Source organism: Pelodiscus sinensis, chromosome 1 (genome assembly GCF_049634645.1).
Source record: "Pelodiscus sinensis isolate JC-2024 chromosome 1, ASM4963464v1, whole genome shotgun sequence".
In the NCBI taxonomy this organism is placed as follows: Eukaryota; Metazoa; Chordata; order Testudines; family Trionychidae; genus Pelodiscus; species Pelodiscus sinensis.
The window spans coordinates 137,064,477-137,084,837 of NC_134711.1; the positions used below are offsets into that span (position 1 = coordinate 137,064,477).

Sequence of the window (20,361 nt, forward strand, 5' to 3'; positions counted from 1 at the left end):
TGGGCAAAAGTCCCTTTTGTGCAAAGCTTTTGCACAAAAGGGCCAGTGTAGACAGCTCAGCTTTGTTTTCCGCAAAAAAGCCCCGATCGCGAAAATGGCGACAGGGCTTTTTGCACAAAAGTGTGTCTAGATTGGCACAGACCCTTTTCTGCAAAAAGTGCTTTTGCGGAAAAGCATCCGTGCCAATCTAGATGCTCTGTTCCGAAAATGCTTTTAACAGAAAACTTTTCCGTTAAAAGCATTTCCAGAAAATCATGCCAGTCTAGACGTAGCCCAAGTGTTCAGAAATCAGGATTCAGGCCTCAAATATAATGAGATTGGCTTAACAGTCTTGAGAGGTTTTTTTAAATCACTTTGGTTTCTTTTTGTTTTCTGCTTTGCCCTCTGGTTCTTGAGCCTTGAGGTTAAACTTGATTCATTATTTGAACCTTCTTTGTGCACCTTCCTTTTTTAAACTGAAAGCTGAGTTTCTCATGTAACTATTTACCAAATATTGTGTATGTCTACACTAGAAAGCTAAATTGACCCCATGTTAGGTCACTTACAGGCCACACAGTAATTATTGTGATTGTTCATTTCCCAACTGCCCCCTTCCCCTGCCCGCCCCGTCTGCCTGCGGTGTGCATCCTCAACAGGAGCTCTTAAGAAAGGCAGTGCTAGGGCCTGAGAGCCTGGGATCTCAGCTCCCCCTGCTTGGAGCCTAGCTGTTCTCCTCCCCAGCTCCCCGTTCTCCACCACCGGAAGGACGGCTGCCTACTCCCTGGCTCCTGAAACGGAGCTCCACACACAGAATCCAGGTGGCTTCTGCGAGTCCAAACATAGCCCAACTGACAGGGAAAGCAGGCAGGTGCAGCCTGGCTGTAAGCAAGGATCCTGGAGGCAACTGGACTCTAGCTGGAGCTCCCGCATCCCCAGCTTTCTTGTCAATGTCGCAGCTTCACAACTTTAGGATGGAGCCATGAAACTGACGAGGATTCCCCAGAGCTGATATAAGTAAGGCAGTGTTTACACCAGGGATATGAACAATTAGTCAACCTCTATAAGAAAGAGACAGTAAGTGAGGGGAAAGAGGAGGGGGTGCTTCACATGGAGCCCAGGGTCTGCCAGCTGGGAGTTGGCTCTGGGCTGCATGTGCTGTTTTAAAGTGGCAGTGCTGTGTGGAGACCAGGGTCAGCTGGGGACTCCACTGCTTGAGTTCCCTGCTGGCCCCATGCTCCCTGCAGTGTTTTTTCATCCTTATTGACTAGTCAAATAGTTGATGCAAATTGCATTGATTATTTGGTTAGCTAATTAATCCAAATTTAACATCCCTAGTCTACACGGACACTATCACCCTACCTACACTGACAGAAGCCCTATCCCACTAGTAGAGGTGGGGTTATGTTGGTTAGTACAGGACTTACATCAGCAGGAACAAGGCTGTAGTGTGTACGATACCTAATTCTGTAGTAACTTAAAAAACAGCAAATAGTCTGGTAGCACATTATAGACTAACAAAACGTATAGATGGTATCATGAGCTTTTGAGAGTACTACCCACTTTTTCAGATGAACGGCGTTTAGGGGTCCAGGTGTAGCCCAAGTGATAATGATACTAGGAAATCAATCTTCAAGAATTGTAATAGATCTTTTCCCCACTCACCTTTCTGTGAACCCTTTTTCCTGTCACTCTCCCTAAGGATCCCAGTAACTTCCTGGATATTCTGCTCTGCACCCCAGTTATTTTCAGGGTCAGAAACATCTCTGACATCATCATAACCATCTGCTGGGATACTTCCAGGTGGGGCAGGTACCTCTGAAAAAGAGACAAGAATTAATGGTAATGAAAAGAGATCTTCCACTGACTAGAGAAATAAATTATACACCAGGTAGGAAGGATCCTGAAGTACTGACACTTCCAGGGTGTTAAGAGGTCAAAAGTCACCCCTTCTCGTTCCACTTCAGTGTCAGAGGAATTGTATACAGCTCACACATTAAGCACTTGATGTGTCTGTTATTCACTGGAAGGAGCCTAAGACAGAAACTCATAGGGATCTCAGGGATCTGGAAGGAGGCAGCTAGGGATAGGATCTATGTCAGAGGAAGATTGCCCCACTGTATTTTGTTGTTATACTAATATATTAATTAGTAATAGATAAATGGCACTTTAATTTGTTTCATCACCACTTCCCAAATTTTCTACTATTCTTAAAATCTTGATTTGTTCCATTTCTCTGAGCTAGTCTGGCCTGCACCTTGATCTGCAGTCCCTGGGAACTGCACCATGAAGTTAAGGCAAGAAATAGGTCTGTTTGTGAAATCTGAACATCCCTTCACCTGTCACAGTGTGGGGGGACATTCATCTAGATCAGTGGACTCCGCTCAGGTAGGGATGATTGACAGGGACTGTTATTGCATAGCAGAGGGTTGTGCTCAGACAGATTGTCCCCTAACATTGTGAATAACATTAGAGCACATGCAAGTGAGGGCCAGGAGCAGTGGTTGAAGTTGGGCAGCATGGGCATGGGCTGAACAAGCTACTTCTAGAGGCACACTGCTTAGCTCATGCAATTCTATTCCGATCTGCAGCATCACAAGCTTTGCTGCTTTTTGGTGCCCTGAGTGCATCCCTGAGCTATCCAGTGCCCACAGCCATGCTCAATGAGAGAAGAGTTTGTCAAACAGATGTTTGCAGAAGGCTTGCTCCTGTGACATGCTGAGCACCCTGAGCTCCCACTGATTGCAGGGGGACTGAAGATGCTCAGTACCTTGCAAGAGCAAACCCATCAAGCACAATTTTTGTCTCTACAAAGACAATAATAGTTTTACTCCTGGGATAATGCTGCTCCCAGGAGGCAGATTCCCTCCTCACCTTGGTCATCTGGAGTCTGGTGGGCATCACTCAATGCAGGCTCCTCCACAATATCATAATCCAATTGAGAACCACCTAGGCAACAGCAAACACCACACTCAGCTTCCCCTTGACACACCCTGTTCCCCAGCAGGTTTCTAGCTCCCTGTGAAATGCTCATTACACTGGAGCTTGGGCTGTTTATCTAGGTGCGTGTAGAAGTCACAGGGTAATTGAGGAGGAAAGGGAAAGTCATGGATACGCTGTGACATAAGGGTTGTGCCACCTTCACTTTCACATAAATAGCTAGGGGCTCAGCCTTGCATTGCTGAATCCAATAGCCATGTTGTCATTGGGATCAGCGTCTGTATTGGTGCTGAGCTAATGCTGCACATGCTGGAAGACAGCTGCCACCGCACCACAACTGACCTTTGTGAATCCAGCTGAACTCTATAAACTTGGTTTAAAATCTCTTTGCTAACATGGGCTAGATTGTGATTTTGGCTTGTGTTCATGCCAAGGAAGCAGCTGGGCAGGGCTGGCCTTACCATGAGGCGAACTGAGGTGGCCACCTCAGGTGCCAGAGTGTGTGTGGGGGGGGTGCCACTAGGACTCAGAGTGTAGAAAATTGTGTCTGTTCTGGTACATATGTAGGTAGCAGAGCAGTACCATGTGAGGAGTAGGACAGGAAGAAGGCAGAATTGAGACCTTTCAAAGTTTTGGCCCAAGTGAGGGGGCATGGGGACATCATTTGAGCTCCCTGCCTCAGGTGCCAAAATGTTGTGGGCCAGCCCTGCAGCTGAGTAAGATCATGGGCACAGACTGGGGGTTTGTTTAATGAAAGGTGCTAGATATGAAACTGAGATTCTTCCATGTCAAGCAAATTTTCCTGGGGCCCACTATTTACAGCTTCTTCCTTGGGGGGAGGACCCCATGAACCTCACACTGGAAGGGCCAGGAACTGATCACATGATTCCACCACAGGGTTCACCAGAAATCTTAGAAAATCTGGCTAAATCTAATCCTATCAGAATGGATACAATCAGAGCTAGCCCATGAACATGCAGAACATGCCTAGAAATTAAATTCTCCACCCAGCTTTAGTTCTTTGTCTTTGTATGCCTCCTTCCCCCATTACCTTGTTCTGATCCGGAATCATTTTCCCCCTCACTGTCCCCAGTATAATATTGCAGCTTTGTCACTGAACCTTTTGTATAGGAGACTGCAGAGACAACAAATGAAATGTTATTACAGTGGGAGCAGCTAAACTGACTTCTTGCTGATGCCCTGGGGTGCTAGAGCAGGATTTACAGTATCTGTATTGTGACAGGGTCAGGTCAGAGGGTTATAAAAGAGCACTAGAAGGAAAGTATGTGAGCCTTAGACTAAGTAGGTCTCTGTTCCCTGAGTAAAATGGCAGGGGCTGGCCTAGAACCAGCAGGAACTTTCCAGAAGCAGTCTGGACAATCAGTGCAGTTAAAAAACCTGGGCTACATCTACACTGGCAGCTTCTTGCGAAAGAACTCAGTTGTGGAAGAGTTCTTGTGCAAAAAGAGCATCCATGACAGTGTAGATGCTCTCTTGCGCGAGAAAGCTCTGATGGCCATTTTAACCATAGGAGCTTCTTGTGCAAGAAATTCATGTTGCCTGTCTACACTGCCCTCTTCTGAAAGAGCTCTTGCGCAAGAGGGCTTAGAGTGGGGAGAGAAATAACTCTTCTGGAAGAAGCCTGTTTTACAACACTGCACTGTAAATTTACTTCTGGAAGAACGCTCGTGCAGTGTAGACAGCCGGCAAGATTTTGCGCAAGAACAACTGTTCTTGCTCGAGAAACCGCCAGTGTAGACGTAGCCCTAGAGTTAATTAGGAGCCTTCCAGAGCAAAGGGAGTCAGGCTAATTAGATAACCTGGGGTCAATCAAGAACAAATTGAGACTGGCTTACAAGGGCTCCTCTGCTGTTAGGTAGGTGGCATGTGAGGAGGAAGGAAGGAAGGAGCTGAAGTGCTGAGTGTGAGAAGTGTTTGGAGTGAAAGCTGAGAGCTGCAAGGCAGGAGGAGTGTGTTGGAGGGGCAAGTACCCAAGGCAAGGTATTGGGAGGGATCATTTGGGGAAATGGCCCAGGGAAGTAGTTGCCAGATGAGAAGTAGAACAAACCCCATCTGTTGATGCTGTGTTGGGGTCCCTGGGCCTGAACCCAGAGTAGTGGTTGAGCCTGGGTTCCCCCACCCCTCCTCACACCACTACAGAGCTTGTCCTGGGACTACAGAGGGGTTTCACCCCCATATTATGGACTCACCTGTGATGAGTATGGACTCAGCAGGCTATGAATCCTGTCTCTAGTAAAAAGGAAGAGGCCGTGTGATGTGACCAGCAGGCCTCTGAGGCGGAACACTCTCCGCCAGAAGCACAGGACCCACGGGCACAGCCAGAGCTCTGCCACACTATATTTCAGGCATGGCCAAACTATGGCCTTTTTTACAGTTAAAGTGCAGCTCACAGAGAAACTACAGTCCACTGCAGTTTGTGGCTAAAATTAATATTAACATTTTTTAAAGCTATGCAAATGATTGCTGCTACCGAGTGAACCTGATAGTGTAAGAGAGCTTGACAGAAAATCTCTCACATGCACATTGTATCGGGAAATTGCATAACTTTGTATTCAGACAGTGTTGTGTGGATTTCAGATGCTAAGTCTGTATTCTGCATTTGAACAGTTTTAGACTTAAGTGTTCTGTGGCTGACAAAAACATCTTCAGTTTGTAACACCTTGTCTACACTGGCATGTTTTGTCACCAAAAACTTCCTTTTGGGAACAAAACAGTGAGAGTGTTTACACTGTAATGCGATTTTTGTTGAGAAAAACATTCAATTTTGGTGACAAAAAACTTCCAGCTCTGCGAGAGACTTTGGTCTTTTTCTCTTGGTCCAGTGGGTAATTTCCTACTCCACCTACACGAGTCCAGTAACTGGTCTCTACACAGACCCAGGGCCCATAGCAGTCCTGGGCTCACAACATTGGTGGCTGAAGAAATCTAGTTGTGCATCATCATAGCCTCAAGATTGAAAGTGCAATAGAAGTAAGACATACATACCTGAGTGACTCAACATCTGCTTCTCTCCCATCCGGTTATAATCAATTTCCTCATACACAGGATCTGAGGATTTTGTGGCACCTGAAAAGAAGACAATTTGCCAAACATCTTAAAAACTCTAGATGGGAAAACTCTGAGATCATCCAGCTCTATGTCTGGGGCCCATGCAGGATTGAGCCCAACAGCATGTTCCTAGTGTTCTGCCTTGTCTAAATTTGAATGTGCCAAGTGACAGAGACTACGGTTAGTTCACTGTCACAAGTCTCTGTTCAGTTAGCCTAAAATTTCCCAGTATACATTAATTTCATTACTCATAGTTACACTCCCTGGTATTATCTAAAATAATTCCTCTCCCAAACTGGTGTGTACAGCTCTGGGCACAATAGCACTGACATATGTTCCATAAAAGCCTCTGTCCGAGCTATTACTTGATTTTTACACATGGATTTTCTGGAAATACACTAAACTGTAAGGTTATGTTTACATTGCGCTCTCTTGCACAATAACATTCAAATACTTAATGAGCTGCCATTTTTGCGCAAAAGGCCACTTATTTTCAGGCAGAATGGCTCTTGCACAAGAGGGGGTTTTTGCACAAGAAGGAGCAGTGTAGACTGCTCCTTCATGCGCAAAAGCCCCTTGCACAAAAATGGCAGCTCATTAAGTATGCAAATGAGTCATGGCTATATTCATTGCTGCACCTCATTTGCAGATGTTATTGCGCAAGACAGCACAATGTAGATGTAGCCTAAGGTCCTACCAACACATGACTTAGAGACTGACAAAAACCTCCTGCTAACTGCTGCAGCATCTCTGCTATTGTAGAGTCATTTTACACAGTGACTCAAATCAAGACCTACCTCTGATCTGTGCCCTGGCCCTTTGTACTTGCACACCCAGCACGATTAAGACCAGGCAGAGCAGGGTCCCAAGGATAATGCAGATGATCACAGGCACCATGATTCTCCCACTGTCGGTCAAAGGGTGGTCCAGGGGAGCTGAATGGAAAGGAAAATGCAACAGGGAGATATTGTTCTGTGAAAGTCAGAGTCCTATTGAGCCACCTAGGAAGCAGGGTAACTGGCTGGGACATGGGCCAGCTCATAGGCTGCTGTTTAAATCAAGCTCTCTGCAGGGCTTCTCGGCTAGAACCAATAGACAGCAATGGAGCTGCTCAGCACCACATGGAGCTCCCACCCACATCACTCCCCCCCCCCTTCGGCTATATCTACACTCGCGGCTTCTTGTGCCAGAAATATGCAAATGAGGCTAAGTGTGGAATATCGCCAAGCCTCATTTGCATACATAATGAGCAGCCATTTTTGCAGAAGAGGCTCTTGTGCCAGAAGGAGCTGTCTACATTGCCCCTTCTTGCACAAGAAAACCCCTTTTGCACAATGCCATTATGCCGATTACTTTTCAGGAAGAACAGCATTGCGCAAGAGGGTTTTTGTTGCACAAGAAGGGACAGTGTAGACAGCACCTTCTGCAAAAATGGCGGCTCATTAGGTATGCAAATGAGGTTCAGTGATATTCCACGCTTAGCCTCATTTGCATATTTCTGGCACAAGAAGCCGCGAGTGAAGATATAGCCTTAGATTTCACACTCTGTGTAAATTTGCTCATGCACTAAGCTTGGAGGTCCCAGCTCATCCCTCTGTAAGCCTGGGTTCAGGGCAATTTAACACTTGATTGGCAAAAAATGTGTTACCTGTTGTAGCTGATGAAGGTGTTGTCTCTGTTGCACCTGCAAAGGGAAAAGGAAGGAGAACTGGAATGGAGTGTGGAGGAGGTGACATGCTGTTATATGATTGTTCCTGAGTCCCCATGTGCCTCTGCACATCACCTACGTTTCACCCATGATCTCTTCCTCAGAGCAACATGGAGATAGTGGCTTTGCCTGTGCTAGATAAAGGAAGCAACATGATCTGATTCCATAGCACATCTGAATGAAAAATGGTTCCACCACATTCTATCCCATGAAAGAAATAGGAGGCCTGGTCTGTGGGCAAGCAGAAGGACCCAGCTGCTCTGACATCTGTTTCCACTTAAAATTATATAATGAAACAGCAGGAAACATCTCCTGTCACTCACCTGAGCAATTCACGGCAGCATCTTCCTTATGACCACAGTTGCTATCACCCCAGGACTTGGCAGGACAGTCCCAGAGAGATGATTCTGTCCCTCTACAATTCAGCGTCTCCACCCAGATGTGCCCAGTCCCCTCGCCGAATGCAGCCTCGCCCAGGGCAGACACGGCCGCTCCACAGCCCAGTTGTTTACACGTCACGTTAGCATCTGCCACGTCCCAGGAGTCATCACAGACTGTGCCCCAGGAGCCACGGTACCAAACCTCCACTCGGCCCGAGCATCTGCCCTCTCCTCCCACGAGGCGCAACTTCTCCTTGTCTGGAAATGCAGAAACCTTCCATGTTACTGGGACAGCTGGGAAAGGCCTTAGGGTAAGGGTGGCCAACCTGTTCCAGATGAAGAGCCACAATAGCAGTGGAGACAACGTGAAGATCCGGGGCAAAGTTATTGAGAGAAAAAAAAAGCACCATGCTGGGAGAAAATAGGTGCTGGTACATCTGTCCCATGGCACAGCTTTTTTTTTGGGGGGGGGGAGGAACAACTTTTTCCTGGGTCTTCCCGGTCCTCCCCCCCCCCTTTTTTGACTCAACAATTATTCCCTGCCTCTTCATGCTATCTCCAGTTATTGTGGTTCACCAAAAAAAAAAAAAAAAAAACCCATACCCACACCCACTGGGAAGGGGTGGGAGGTGTAAGCTCTGGGAAGGAATTTGGGTGCAGGAAGAAGCAGAGAAGAGGATGCTGGCTCAGAGAGGGGGTTCCAGGCTGGAGAGAGTTGGGGTCAGGTGGAGGTTTGGGTGCTGAGCAAGCCATAGGCTTGTGGCTGTGAGGGTACAGGAATTTGGGCTGGGATGCATGAGGGGCTCAGGGCAGGTCTGGGAGTATGATGGGCTCAGGATACAGATTTGCAGTGTGTGGCTGGTGCAAGAGTGTTGTGGCAGAAGACGGGATGTGAGGGTGCAGGAGTGTGGGGATGTGAGATACTCAGGACAGGGAGTTCCAGTGTATGATAGGCTCAGGTTTGGAGTCTGGGGGGGTGCAGGAGTGTTATGATGCTGCGGCCAGATGGGGGGTTGGCCCCAGTTGGGGGCTTGTTGGCCAGGCTTCATTTTTAAATAAAATATTATGTTACACACAAAAAGTTTCAGCATTGTCTTTATTTATGAGAGGGACGGGGAACCGTTTTGAGTCAGGGGTCACTGACCCACAGAAAAGTCAGTCAAGGCCACAAAACTGAGATGAAAAAAACAACTGCTCCCAAACCCTCCAAGCTTCATTAATGTAGCTTCAACTGTGCTGGTGGGTGCTGGGGCAGGGTGCTCATGGGGGAGGTCTGACCAGGAGGAGAGGACAGAGATAGCTGGGGCCAGAACCTGGGGATCCCAGGTCTCAGGAAGCACTCTGGCTGCTCTTCCCCTTCCTTCCCCAAGGCACCCCCCCTTCTCTAACCCAACCCCTCTCACCTTCCCTCTCCCCTCTCCAACCCAGCCCCCCTCCCCTTCCCCAAAGCCAGGCACACACACCCCTAACTCAATCTCCCCCACAGAGCCAAGCACCGGCCCCCCTCTGTACCAATCCCCCTCCCCCCTCAACCTAATTCTCAGGTCCCGGAGGCGGAGCTGCCACTACAGTCACACGTGTATCCCTCCAGGCTTTGGGGCGCATGTGCTGGGCAATCGGCCTTAAGATGTGCTGGCTGGGATGCTGTGAGCGCCCCCGCCCAGCCTAATCTCCCTTCCTGCTTGATCCTGCCTTGAGGGCGGGGGGCTGGACTCGATGACCTCTCGAGGTCCCTTCCAGTCCTATTATTCTATGATTCTATGATTCTATGATTCCCCTCCCCCAGACTAGATCCAGGCAACCCCCAATTCCCTGCTCTAATCTAATTCTCGGGTTCCAGAATCACCGCCACCGCTACAGCCACTCGTCTCCCTCCAGAAGCTGGGGCATGTGCACTGAGTGGCCGGTAAGTCGTGCACACACCCCCTTTCCCCAGAGCCAGACACCTCCCTTCCTCACTCTAACCCAATCCCCCTTCCCCACTAACTTTATGCCCAGGTCCCGGAGCCACCACTGGCACCACCGCCGCACCTGGAGCCGCTGCCACTGCTGCTGCCTGTGCTCACCCAGCTTGCACATGCAGGATATGACGTAGTGCACTGGGGGCCGTGAGCACAACGGTGCGGGCCGTGAGCATGCATGCGGCTCACAGCGGTCCAGCTGTAAGAGCAGCTGACCTCAGCGGTTTCAGGTTCTGTCCCAGTTCCATCAGAGGCTAAAATTTTTTTCTGTGGCTCATGAGCCATGGATTGGCCACCCCTGCCTTAGAGAATGAGGAGGAGACAAAAGGAGGCAGAGATACCTGTGCAGCTCGTCGAGTTTGGACATTCAGCAAATGTGCTCTGAGGTGTTTTCTCTTTCCCTGCTACACAGATAAAACACAGAGGTGAATTGACTGGACAGCATGTGCACTGAGGGATAAAGTAGGGTTTGTTGGTATTTCAAACCTCTAATACCAGTACTTTATAAATTGGCCAAAAGCTAAAAACTCAGTAATTTGAATAATTAGAGCCCTGCAAATCTGCAAAAATCTGTGGCTCATTTTTCCTGATACAAATGCAGATGAGGATACACATTTTGGATCTAGAACTATGCAAATTTGTGCATGTCTGCTTTGCGCCTCTGGATGTGGATATATAGGGATCATTTTTGCAGATGCAGGAGTGGATTGGTATTTTGTATCCGCACAGGGCTCTATGACTACTTAGCTCTTCTGGTGTTTCTCTGGATTTTGAAGTCTTTAATCAGTCCCCTGCTGGTATGCATATGTCTAACTGATAGGACTGTCTAGCTGTAGACACTACCTATGCCAAAGACAGAGGGTGTCAGTGTATCTATCTATGTCCCTGACCTAGTGCTGTTTACATTATTACCGACATCTCTTGGGAGTGTGGATTTTTCACATCCCCAAGCAACTTCACTGGGTCAACATAATTTTTAGCACAGAATAGCCTGGCATTTACTCTAGCTTCCCACTCTGATAACATACCTGAATCCCCTCTATGGAGACAGGAATGTGAATGGACCTATGAACTGAAATGCACCCTAATCACTGCAGGAACCAATAAAAGAGGAATATTTGCCATAGTTGAGAGCAGGATTCCAGTCCCAGTTTTTGCAATTCTGAAGTGAAGTATGAAACACTGCTTATTAAGAATGTCTGGGAAGGGCTTTGTTTGTTAATAGTGTTTATGTACCTATATGAGGAGATTTCCGAGATGAAATGGCTTTTTAATCTGGTTTCAAGAGACTTAACATGATCCAGTGGCTGCAAGGTGAAGCTAGACAAATTCAGACTCAATAAAAACCAGGTTTCTTAGCCGTCACTGTAATTAACTATTGAAACATTTTACATAGGCTGTGGTGAATTCTACATTACTTGGAAGTCTTTAATTCAGGACATGATGTTTTTCTAAAAGAGATGTTGTAGCTAAACCAGAATGTATAGGCTACATGCAGGATTTCTTGGTTTATAATCTATGGCCTTCCAGATGAGATTATTGTAACAGGCTCTGCGGCCCTTAAAATCTCCTATTTGATTACTTTACTGAGTAATAGATTAGATAACAACTGATAATGCCTTATAATGTGTATTTTTTAATAACTGATTTCCAGGTTCATTATTAAGAACTACATTCCAATCTCTGTAACCTCAGAAACTGAAAATAAGTATGTACCATTACTGAGTATGTTAAAAGAATATAACTAGATATTTTATAAAATAGAATGAAAATATAAAGTACCATAATTATATCAAAACCTTTCAGTGAGTTAAATTTAATCTTTTGAGTATTTATATAGCACATAGTTTGCTATTTACCTTTACATGATAAGTGGGTTTCTTGTTCTCTGGCCTTACATGACTCTGGAGTCCATGGGTCTGATGGGCATTGCCACAGGGAGCTGTGCTGCTTATTGCATCGAATATTATCCACCCAGGTATGTCCAGAGCCAGTTCCATATGTAAACTCACTTACGAGAGTCCCACTATCTCCACAGTCTAGCTGTTTGCATATAAGTGCTCTGGTAACTGCATCCATAGGAGTGTTGCAAACGCTGCCCCATGTCCCATTGTAGAAAACTTCCAGACGCCCAGCACAGTCACTGCCATTCACCAGCCTCAGATCTGTGAGCCCTGGAAAGAAATGCAGAGAATTGACCAACTGGCTCTGCTGTTTCCTGATTCTGAAACTCAATGTGGTTTGAAGGTTGAATCCCTGAGATCGTTAGTAAACCTGCACATTCTTCTATAGAAGCAACATTCATTTCATGACTCAGAGAGACTCCTCTGGAGACCAGTTACAGGAGTTATTCACAATGGAACTGTTATTTAAAAGACACCATTCACCAACAGTAACACACAGTAGTACCCAAGATTCAGAATTTTAAAAAAGCTGAGGAAATAGTGTGATATTTCCAGTAATCCTTGATATTAGCTGTTGTCAACGTAGACTTTTTAATACCCAACTGCCAAGATTGCTATGTCGTCAAAGGAAGACTAAGAATCATAGGGTACGTCTAGACTACATGCCTCTGTCGCCAAAGGCATGTAGATTAGGCTACCAGACATAAATAATCGCCGCTTCATTTAAATTTACATGGCTGCCGCGCTGAGCCGACAAACAGCTGATTAGCTGTTTGTCGGCTCAGCGCGATAGTCTGGACGCACGGGTGGCGACATCAAAGGTATTTGTCGACCATCCAGGTAAACCTCATCCCAGGAGGCTTACCTGGGTGGTCGACAAATACCTTTGATGTCGACAGCCGCGCATCCAGACTACCGCGCTGAGCCGACAAACAGCTGATCGGTTCAGCGCGGCTGCCATGTAAATTTAAATGAAGCGGCGATTATTTAAATCGCCGCTTCATTTTACTATGTCCGGTAGCCTAATCTACATGCCTCTGGCGACAGAGGCATATAGTCTAGACGTACCCATGGAATCATAGAATACTAGGACTGGAAGGAACCTCGAGAGGTCATCGAGTCCAGTCCCCTGACCTCATGGCAGGACCAAATACTGTCTAGACCATCCCTGATAGACATTTATCTAACCTACTCTTAAATATCTCCACAGATGGGGATTCCACAACCTCCCTGGGCAATTTATTCCAATGTTTAACTACCCTGACAGTTAGGAACTTTTTCCTAATGTCCAGCCTAAACCTCCCTTGCTGCAGTTTAACCCCATTGCTTTTTGGTCTATCCTCAGAGGCCAAGATGAACACGTTTTTTCCCTCCTTCTTATGACCCCCTTTTAGGGTATGGCTACACGTGGCACGGAGTAGCTAGTTCGGATTGGGCTTCTAATCCGAACTAGCTGTACTCCTCGTGGAATGAGGCATGCGGCACGGGGTTCGAACTAGCCGGCATTTAAAAATGGCACCAGCCGGCTTTATGCAAATGAAGCCCGGGAAATTCAAATCCCGGGCTTCATTTGCAATTGCGGATGACTACATTACCCCCGCTAGTTCGAACTAGCGGGGTAGTGTAGACATACCCTTGGATACCTTGAAAACGGCTATCATGTCCCCCCTCAGTCTTCTCTTTTCTAAACTAAACAAACCCAATTCTTTCAGCCTTCCTTCATAGGTCATGTTCTCTAGACCTTTAATCATTCTTGTTGCTCTTCTCTGGACCCTTTCCAATTTCTCCACATCTTTCTTGAAATGTGGTGTCCAGAACTGAACACAATACTCCAACTGAGGCCTAACCAGCACAGAGTAGAGCGGAAGAATGACTTCTCGTGTCTTGCTCACAACACACCTGTTAATGCATCCCAGAATCATATTTGCTTTTTTTGCAACAGCATTACACTGCTGACTCATATTCAGCTTGTGGTCCACTATAACCCCTAGATCCCTTTCTGCTATACTCCTTCCTAGACAGGCGCTTCCCATTCTGTATGTGTGAAACTGATTGTTCCTTCCTAAGTGGAGCACTTTGCATTTGTCTTTATTAAACTTCATCCTGTTTACCTCAGACCATTTCTCCAATTTGTCCAGATCTTTTCGAATTATGACACTATCCTTCAGAGCAGTCGCAACCCCTCCCAACTTAGTATCATCTGCAAACTTAATAAGCATACTTTCTATGCCAATATCTAAATCGTTGATGAAAATATTGAACAGAGCCGGTCCCAAAACAGACCCCTGCGGAGCCCCACTTGTTATACCTTTCCAGCAGGATTGTGAACCATTAATAACTACTCTCTGAGTATGGTTATCCAGCCAGTTATGCACCCACCTTATAGCAGCCCCATCTAAGTTGTATTTGCCTAGTTTATTGATAAGAATATCATGCGAGACCGTATCAAACACCTTACTAAATCTAGGTATACCACAACCACCGCTTCTCCCTTATCCACAAGACATGTTATCCTATCAACGAAAGCTATCAGATTAGTTTGACATGATTTATTCTTTACAAATCCATGCTGGCTGTTCCCTATCACCTTACCACCTTCCAAGTGTTTACAGATGATTTCCTTAATTACTTGCTCCATTATCTTCCCTGGCACAGAAGTTAAACTAACTGGTCTGTAGTTTCCTGTGTTGTTCTTATTTCTCTTTTTATAAATGGGCACTATATTTGCCCTTTTCCAGTCTTCAGATACCTCCTCTATCAGCTCCTTGAGAATTCTAGGATGCATTTCATCAGGCCCTGATGACTTGCAGGCATCTAACTTTTCTAGGTGATTTTTAACATGTTCTTTTTTTATTTTATCTTCTAAACCTCCCCCCTTCCCACTAGCATTCACTATGTTAGGCATTCCTTCCAACATCTCGGTGAAGACCGAAACATCTCTGCCATTTCCAAGTTTCTTGTTACTGTTTCTCCCTCCTCACTGACAAGTGGGCCTAACCTGTCCTTGGTCTTCCTCTTGCTTCTAATGTATTTATAAAAAGTCTTCTTGTTTTCCTTTATTCCCATAGCTAGTTTGAGCTCATGTTGTGCCTTTGCCTTTCTAATCTTGCCCCTGTATTCCTGTGTTGTTTGCCTATATTCATTCTTTGTAATTTGTCCGACTTTCCATTTTTTATGGGACTCCTTTTTTATTTTTAGATCATGCAAGATCTCGTGGTTAAGCTAAGGCGGTCTTTTGCCATATTTTCTATCTTTCCGACGCAGCAGAATAGCTTCCTTTTGGGCCCTTAACAATGTCCCTTTGAAAGACTGCCAACTCTCCTCAGTTGTTTTTCCCCTCAGTCTTGATTCCCATGGGACCTTACCTATCAGCTCTCTGAGCTTACCAAAATCTGCCTTCCTGAAATCCATTGTCTCTATTTTGCTATTCTCCCTTCTACTCTTCCTTAGAATTGTGAACTCTATGATTTCATGATCACTTTCACCAAGCTGCCTTCCACTTTCAAATTCTCAACCAGTTCCTCCCTATTTGTTAGGATCAAATCTAGAATAGCTTCCCCCCGGTAGCTTTTTCAACCTTCTAAAATAAAAAGTTGTCTCCAATGCAGTCCAAGAACTTATTGGATAGTCTGTGCCCTGCTGTGTTATTTTCCCAGCATATATCTGGATAGTTGAAGTTCCCCATCATCACCAAATCTTGGGCTTTGGATGATATTATTAGTTGTTTAAAAAAAGTCTCATCCATTTCTTCCACCTGGGTAGGTGGCCTGTAGTAGACTCCTAGCATGACATCACCCTTGTTTTTAACCCCTTTTAGCCTAACCCAGAGACTCTCAACACTTCCGTCTCCTATGTCCATCTCCACCTCACTCCAAGTGTGTTCATTTTTAATATATAAGGCAATATCTCCTCCCTTTTTCCCCTGTCTATCCTTCCTGAGCAAGCTGTACCCTTCCATACAAAAAAGAAAGAGAGAAACTTTCTGTCATCTTTAACTCTCTCTCCAAACACCCATATATTTCCTTAAATCCCCTGGTAACCAAACTCTCAAGATCATTTACAGACCAGACCTGAGCAGAGAACTCCTGCATCCTCCTTGTGTCTGCAGTTGTGCTGGTCCCAGCCTGCAGAAGGACAGGCCCAGAGATTGGATTCATTCCCAGTACAGTTCACATCATCCAACCAGATCTGCCCTGATCCTTGTCCATAATAAGCAGAAACAGTTGCATTGATGGCATGTCCACATCCCAGCTGCTTGCAAACAACATTGGAGTCTGTCAGGTCCCAGAAATCATCACAAACTGTCCCCCAGGTGCCATTGTAATAAATCTCCACTCTCCCGGCACAGCGACCTGGCCCATTCATCAGTCTGATCTGCCTGCTCCCTACAAGGACAAATGCCAGCAGGTAAAAGTTAATATAATGATATCTGAACAGCTTGCACACAAATCAATGGCGCTACTACAGTGCCTTTAAAAGTCTGTCTTTAACAAGAAACATAGAGATGAAATCTGCAGAGTTAGAAAGAGATGAAGGTATGATAAAGAGATCTTAATGTCTACATTACAGACTTTACAGGAGCACAGTTGCACCACTGTAAGGTCTCCTGTGTAGTCATTCACTGGAAACAGGAGATCTCTCTCCTGTCTACATAGTTAAACCACCCCCAATAATACATGTGTTTTTCTCCTCACTGCAGTCAACCCACAAAAGTGCTAGTGTCGACAATGGAAGGCTTAGTCCTGAACATTTGACTTACAGAAGAGAAAGAACTAGCTGGGAGTTTATAGATTTGTAGAATCAGTTGTGACTTCTAAACTCAAATCTTTTCAAACATATATTTGAAAATAAGCTTAGAGCTCTCAAGGAATTCTTACCTCACAAATTTGCTTAAGCATTAATAACTATATTTGTAAGTGCTGAAGAATTGGGCGGAACTAGAAGATTAGAGGAAGCAAATATGGTACCAAATTATTTTGACAATTATGAAAGAAAGACAAGTCATCTTGATTAGTACTGTCCTATAATTCATATTTCTACCCAGAATCCAAAGCAAACATAATAAGCCAGTAGCAGCTAAGCTCTACAGAGAACATTTCATGCTAAGTATCTTTTACTGCATTTAGATACTTTCATATCAATGGATGATAAGAATAGATGTAATACCTCTTCCTTTTAGCAAAGCACTTAATAAAGTTTCTCACAAAATCAGGCCTTCTGCATTGGGCTTATGTGTGATTTTGGCTAGGATGTGATCAGTTGCAGGACTGAACCCTAAATCTATTATATATTTTAGAGTGTTCGTCTGTTTTATCAAGAACTCCTAAGTGGGTGGGATTGGGGCAGTGCTGGGGCCATGCCTCTCGCAGCCCTACTTTTACTCACCGCCCATGTCCTGCAGGGTAAATAGTAGTAGCAATCTGGGCTCTAGCACTAAAGGAATGAGGTGAGGGTGCATATAATGGAATTTGGTTTTACATTTCTTCTTTTCATATGAAATTTCACATAAAAACAACATTAAAAAGCATGATTTGAGTTGCAAATTCAAGCAGTGAAAAGTTAGGAAATAGATGTATAGGCTGTTGGTATGTGTGTGCTTTATAATAAAGACATGGAGTCTGTGATCACATCCTGTCTTTTTCACAAGCCCTCTGCCTTATTCAGTGTACAGGCTGGAAGCAGAATAGATGATTTGCACTGATACTTAATTGATGAGAAGTTATGCTGTTGTTTCTGCACATAACACTGTTGTTTCTGCACATCACACACATACTTTTACTGGATATGGTTCATAATGTGCATCTCAGGTCCATATCTATTTCAGATCTCAGCAACAGGGGAAAGGCCCTGCAGTGGGTCATAATCCTATTGAACAAGCAAAGGATGTTTGTAAGATTTTCATAGTAAGTCACCTGAGCAAACAACACCGACAGCCTCAGCAATTCCTTCCTGAGCTGTCTCAGATGTGGAGATGTCACAGCCAGCCAGATGAGTCTCGTTCCCTGCACACTGGACCCTTCTCAGCCCCACGGGGCCTGTCCCTTGCTCAGACGAAGGGGGGTTATAAGCTCTCTCAGCCTCTCCACACTGGAGCTGCCTGCAGACCACGCTGGCATCGTTCATGTCCCACTGGTCATCCAGCACCTGGCTCCATACACCACGGAGGGAAATCTCCACTCTGCCATCGCACCGGCCTTCTCCATTCAGCAGCTGTAGTGCCCCAGAGAGACCTGGGCCCAGGAGAGATGGGAAATACACTGTGCACATAAGGAATAATGCAAACTGTAGAGTGGCCTAGCAAATAAAATGAGCCATATTCATGCATTGCATTAGTACAGGTATCTGCATCTGTCACAAGGAGGGAGGTTCTTGAGCGTGGTTATAATGTGCATGACACGGCGCTCCCTTGGAAAAGGCTCCCCAGTCCATTGAAACACCTCACATCTGACAAGCTCACTAGACTGAACACATGTCCTCCAGGGAATTTATCCACAAGGAGCAAGATATTGATAGGAAGCATGCAACTTATCACTACTCAGAATCATTGTGAGATGCATGTGCATGATGAATTCTGAATGCTTTCACTCAGGAGACATTTTTGGAGTGGGTTGTGGCCATGCAAATTTGGATCTTTATTCCAGTGAAGCCAGATAATTCTGCATGATACTGAGCTTTTGTGTGGAACCAATTTTGTTAGCTAGGAAAGGAGACTATCATGTTCTATGATTTTGTTTTATATTGTAACCACTTGTTTCCACCACTCTCTGGGTATGTCTACACTTGCACCCTCTTTTGAGAGAGGGATGCAAATGTAGACATTTGAAATTGCAAATTAAGCTGGGATTTAAATATCCCTCACTTCATTTGCATATTCGCGGATGGGCGTTATTTCGAAATACCTTATTTCAAAATAAAAAACACTGTTTAGATGCAGTTATTTCAAAAGAAAGCCCTTCTTCCGAAATAACCCTTCGGAAGAAAACCCTTCGAAAGAAAACCCTTCTTCCGAAATGAGGTTTAACAGTTATTTCGGAAGAAGGGTTTTCTTTCGAAATAACCGCGTCTAAACAGCGTTTCTTTTTTCAAAATAGCACTATTTCGAAATAGTGCCATAACACAAATATGCAAATGAAGCATGAGATATTTAAATCCCGGCTTCATTTGCAATTTCAAATGTCTACATTTGCATCCCTCTCTCGAAAGAGGGTGCAAGTGTACATATACCCTCTCTTATTTCTAGTAAGCTTTCTTTCTTAAAAGAAATTGTCTCTAGTTTCATTAGGGGTACGTTTAAACTACATGGCTCCGTCAACGGAGCCATGTAGATTAGTGTACTCGAAAAAGGGAAATGAAGCAGCGATTTAAATAATTGCCACTTCATTTACATCAAAATGGCGGCTGCGCTGTGCCGATCAGCTGTTTGGCAGCACAGCGCAGTAGTCTGGACGCTCCGCGGTCAACAAGGGAAGCCGGTAAACCTCATTCCACAAGGCTTAATGGGGTGGTTGACAAGGGCTTCCCATACACCCCTTCCAGTCTTCTCTTTTCCAGACCCAATTCTTTCACTTTTCCCTCACAAGTAATGTTTTTTAGACATTTAATCTTTGTTGCTGCGCTCCTCAGGACCTTCTTCAGTTTGTCCATGATACAGTACTCCAGATGAGTCCCAGTCAGCATACGGTAGAATGGAAGAACTACTTCTCATGTCTTGTTTCAACACTTCAGTTAATACATTCCAGAATGATGTTTGCTTTTTGCCACCGTGTTACACTGTTGACTCATATGTAGCTTGTACTCTACTATGAGCCCTAGATCACTTTCTGCAATGCACCTTCCTAGACAGTGGCTTCCCAGTCTGTATGTGTGAAACTGATTGTTCCTTCCTCAGTGGAGTACTTTGCATTAGTGCTTCTTGAATTTCATCCTATTTACCTGAGACCAAGGTTCTTTCTAAGCTGAGCAGCAGCATGGCCCCATAGCTGCTTAATGAGCCCCACCCAGCCAGGGGCTCAGGGCTCTGCGCATGGAGCTGCCTGGCTGGGGGAGGGGCACTTCTCCCTCAGCCACAGCAGCAGCTCCCGGCTGAGGACCAAGTCTCTCCCAGCTAGTTGGGAGAGGAGGGATCCTGAGCATGAAGCACTGCAGTCCAATATAGTGTTCTCAGAACTGACATAGGAATGCAGAGCCCAAGTGCCTAATTCCCCTTCTGCAGTTTGCAGAGCCAATATGGTAGTGCATTTGGCTTTCCCCAATGGATCAGGATTTTCCTCAGGTCCCAAAAAGCAGATCCCCAATGCCTATCCTTCCCTTTGCATCAGGATTTCTAAATGGACCAGGCTTTTCCTGGGATGTGTCAGCCATTACAGGCACTCTATGTATCAGTCTCATGAATTCTAGCTGTCCTAGCTGCTCCTTTCTTTTGG

At 45.4% G+C, this 20,361-nt stretch overlaps 1 protein-coding gene across 4 annotated transcripts in view; it reads right to left on the bottom strand.

The window, feature by feature from the left end:
* LOC102448849 (scavenger receptor cysteine-rich domain-containing protein SCART1-like) overlaps window positions 1–20,361 on the bottom strand; it is a 122,646-nt gene that overhangs the window by 15,231 nt on the left and 87,054 nt on the right. For all 4 annotated transcript variants that reach the window (XM_075903288.1, XM_075903282.1, XM_075903264.1 and 1 more), the window contains 11 exons: window positions 17,851–18,168; window positions 16,009–16,323; window positions 11,894–12,208; window positions 10,376–10,438; window positions 8,017–8,331; window positions 7,634–7,669; window positions 6,783–6,920; window positions 5,923–6,003; window positions 3,968–4,051; window positions 2,851–2,925; window positions 1,642–1,794 (listed from right to left, as the gene is read on the bottom strand). In XM_075903288.1, the coding sequence (XP_075759403.1) occupies window positions 1,642–1,794; window positions 2,851–2,925; window positions 3,968–4,051; window positions 5,923–6,003; window positions 6,783–6,920; window positions 7,634–7,669; window positions 8,017–8,331; window positions 10,376–10,438; window positions 11,894–12,208; window positions 16,009–16,323; window positions 17,851–18,168 (1,893 nt within the window). The remainder of the gene's footprint in view (window positions 1–1,641; window positions 1,795–2,850; window positions 2,926–3,967; window positions 4,052–5,922; window positions 6,004–6,782; window positions 6,921–7,633; window positions 7,670–8,016; window positions 8,332–10,375; window positions 10,439–11,893; window positions 12,209–16,008; window positions 16,324–17,850; window positions 18,169–20,361) is intronic.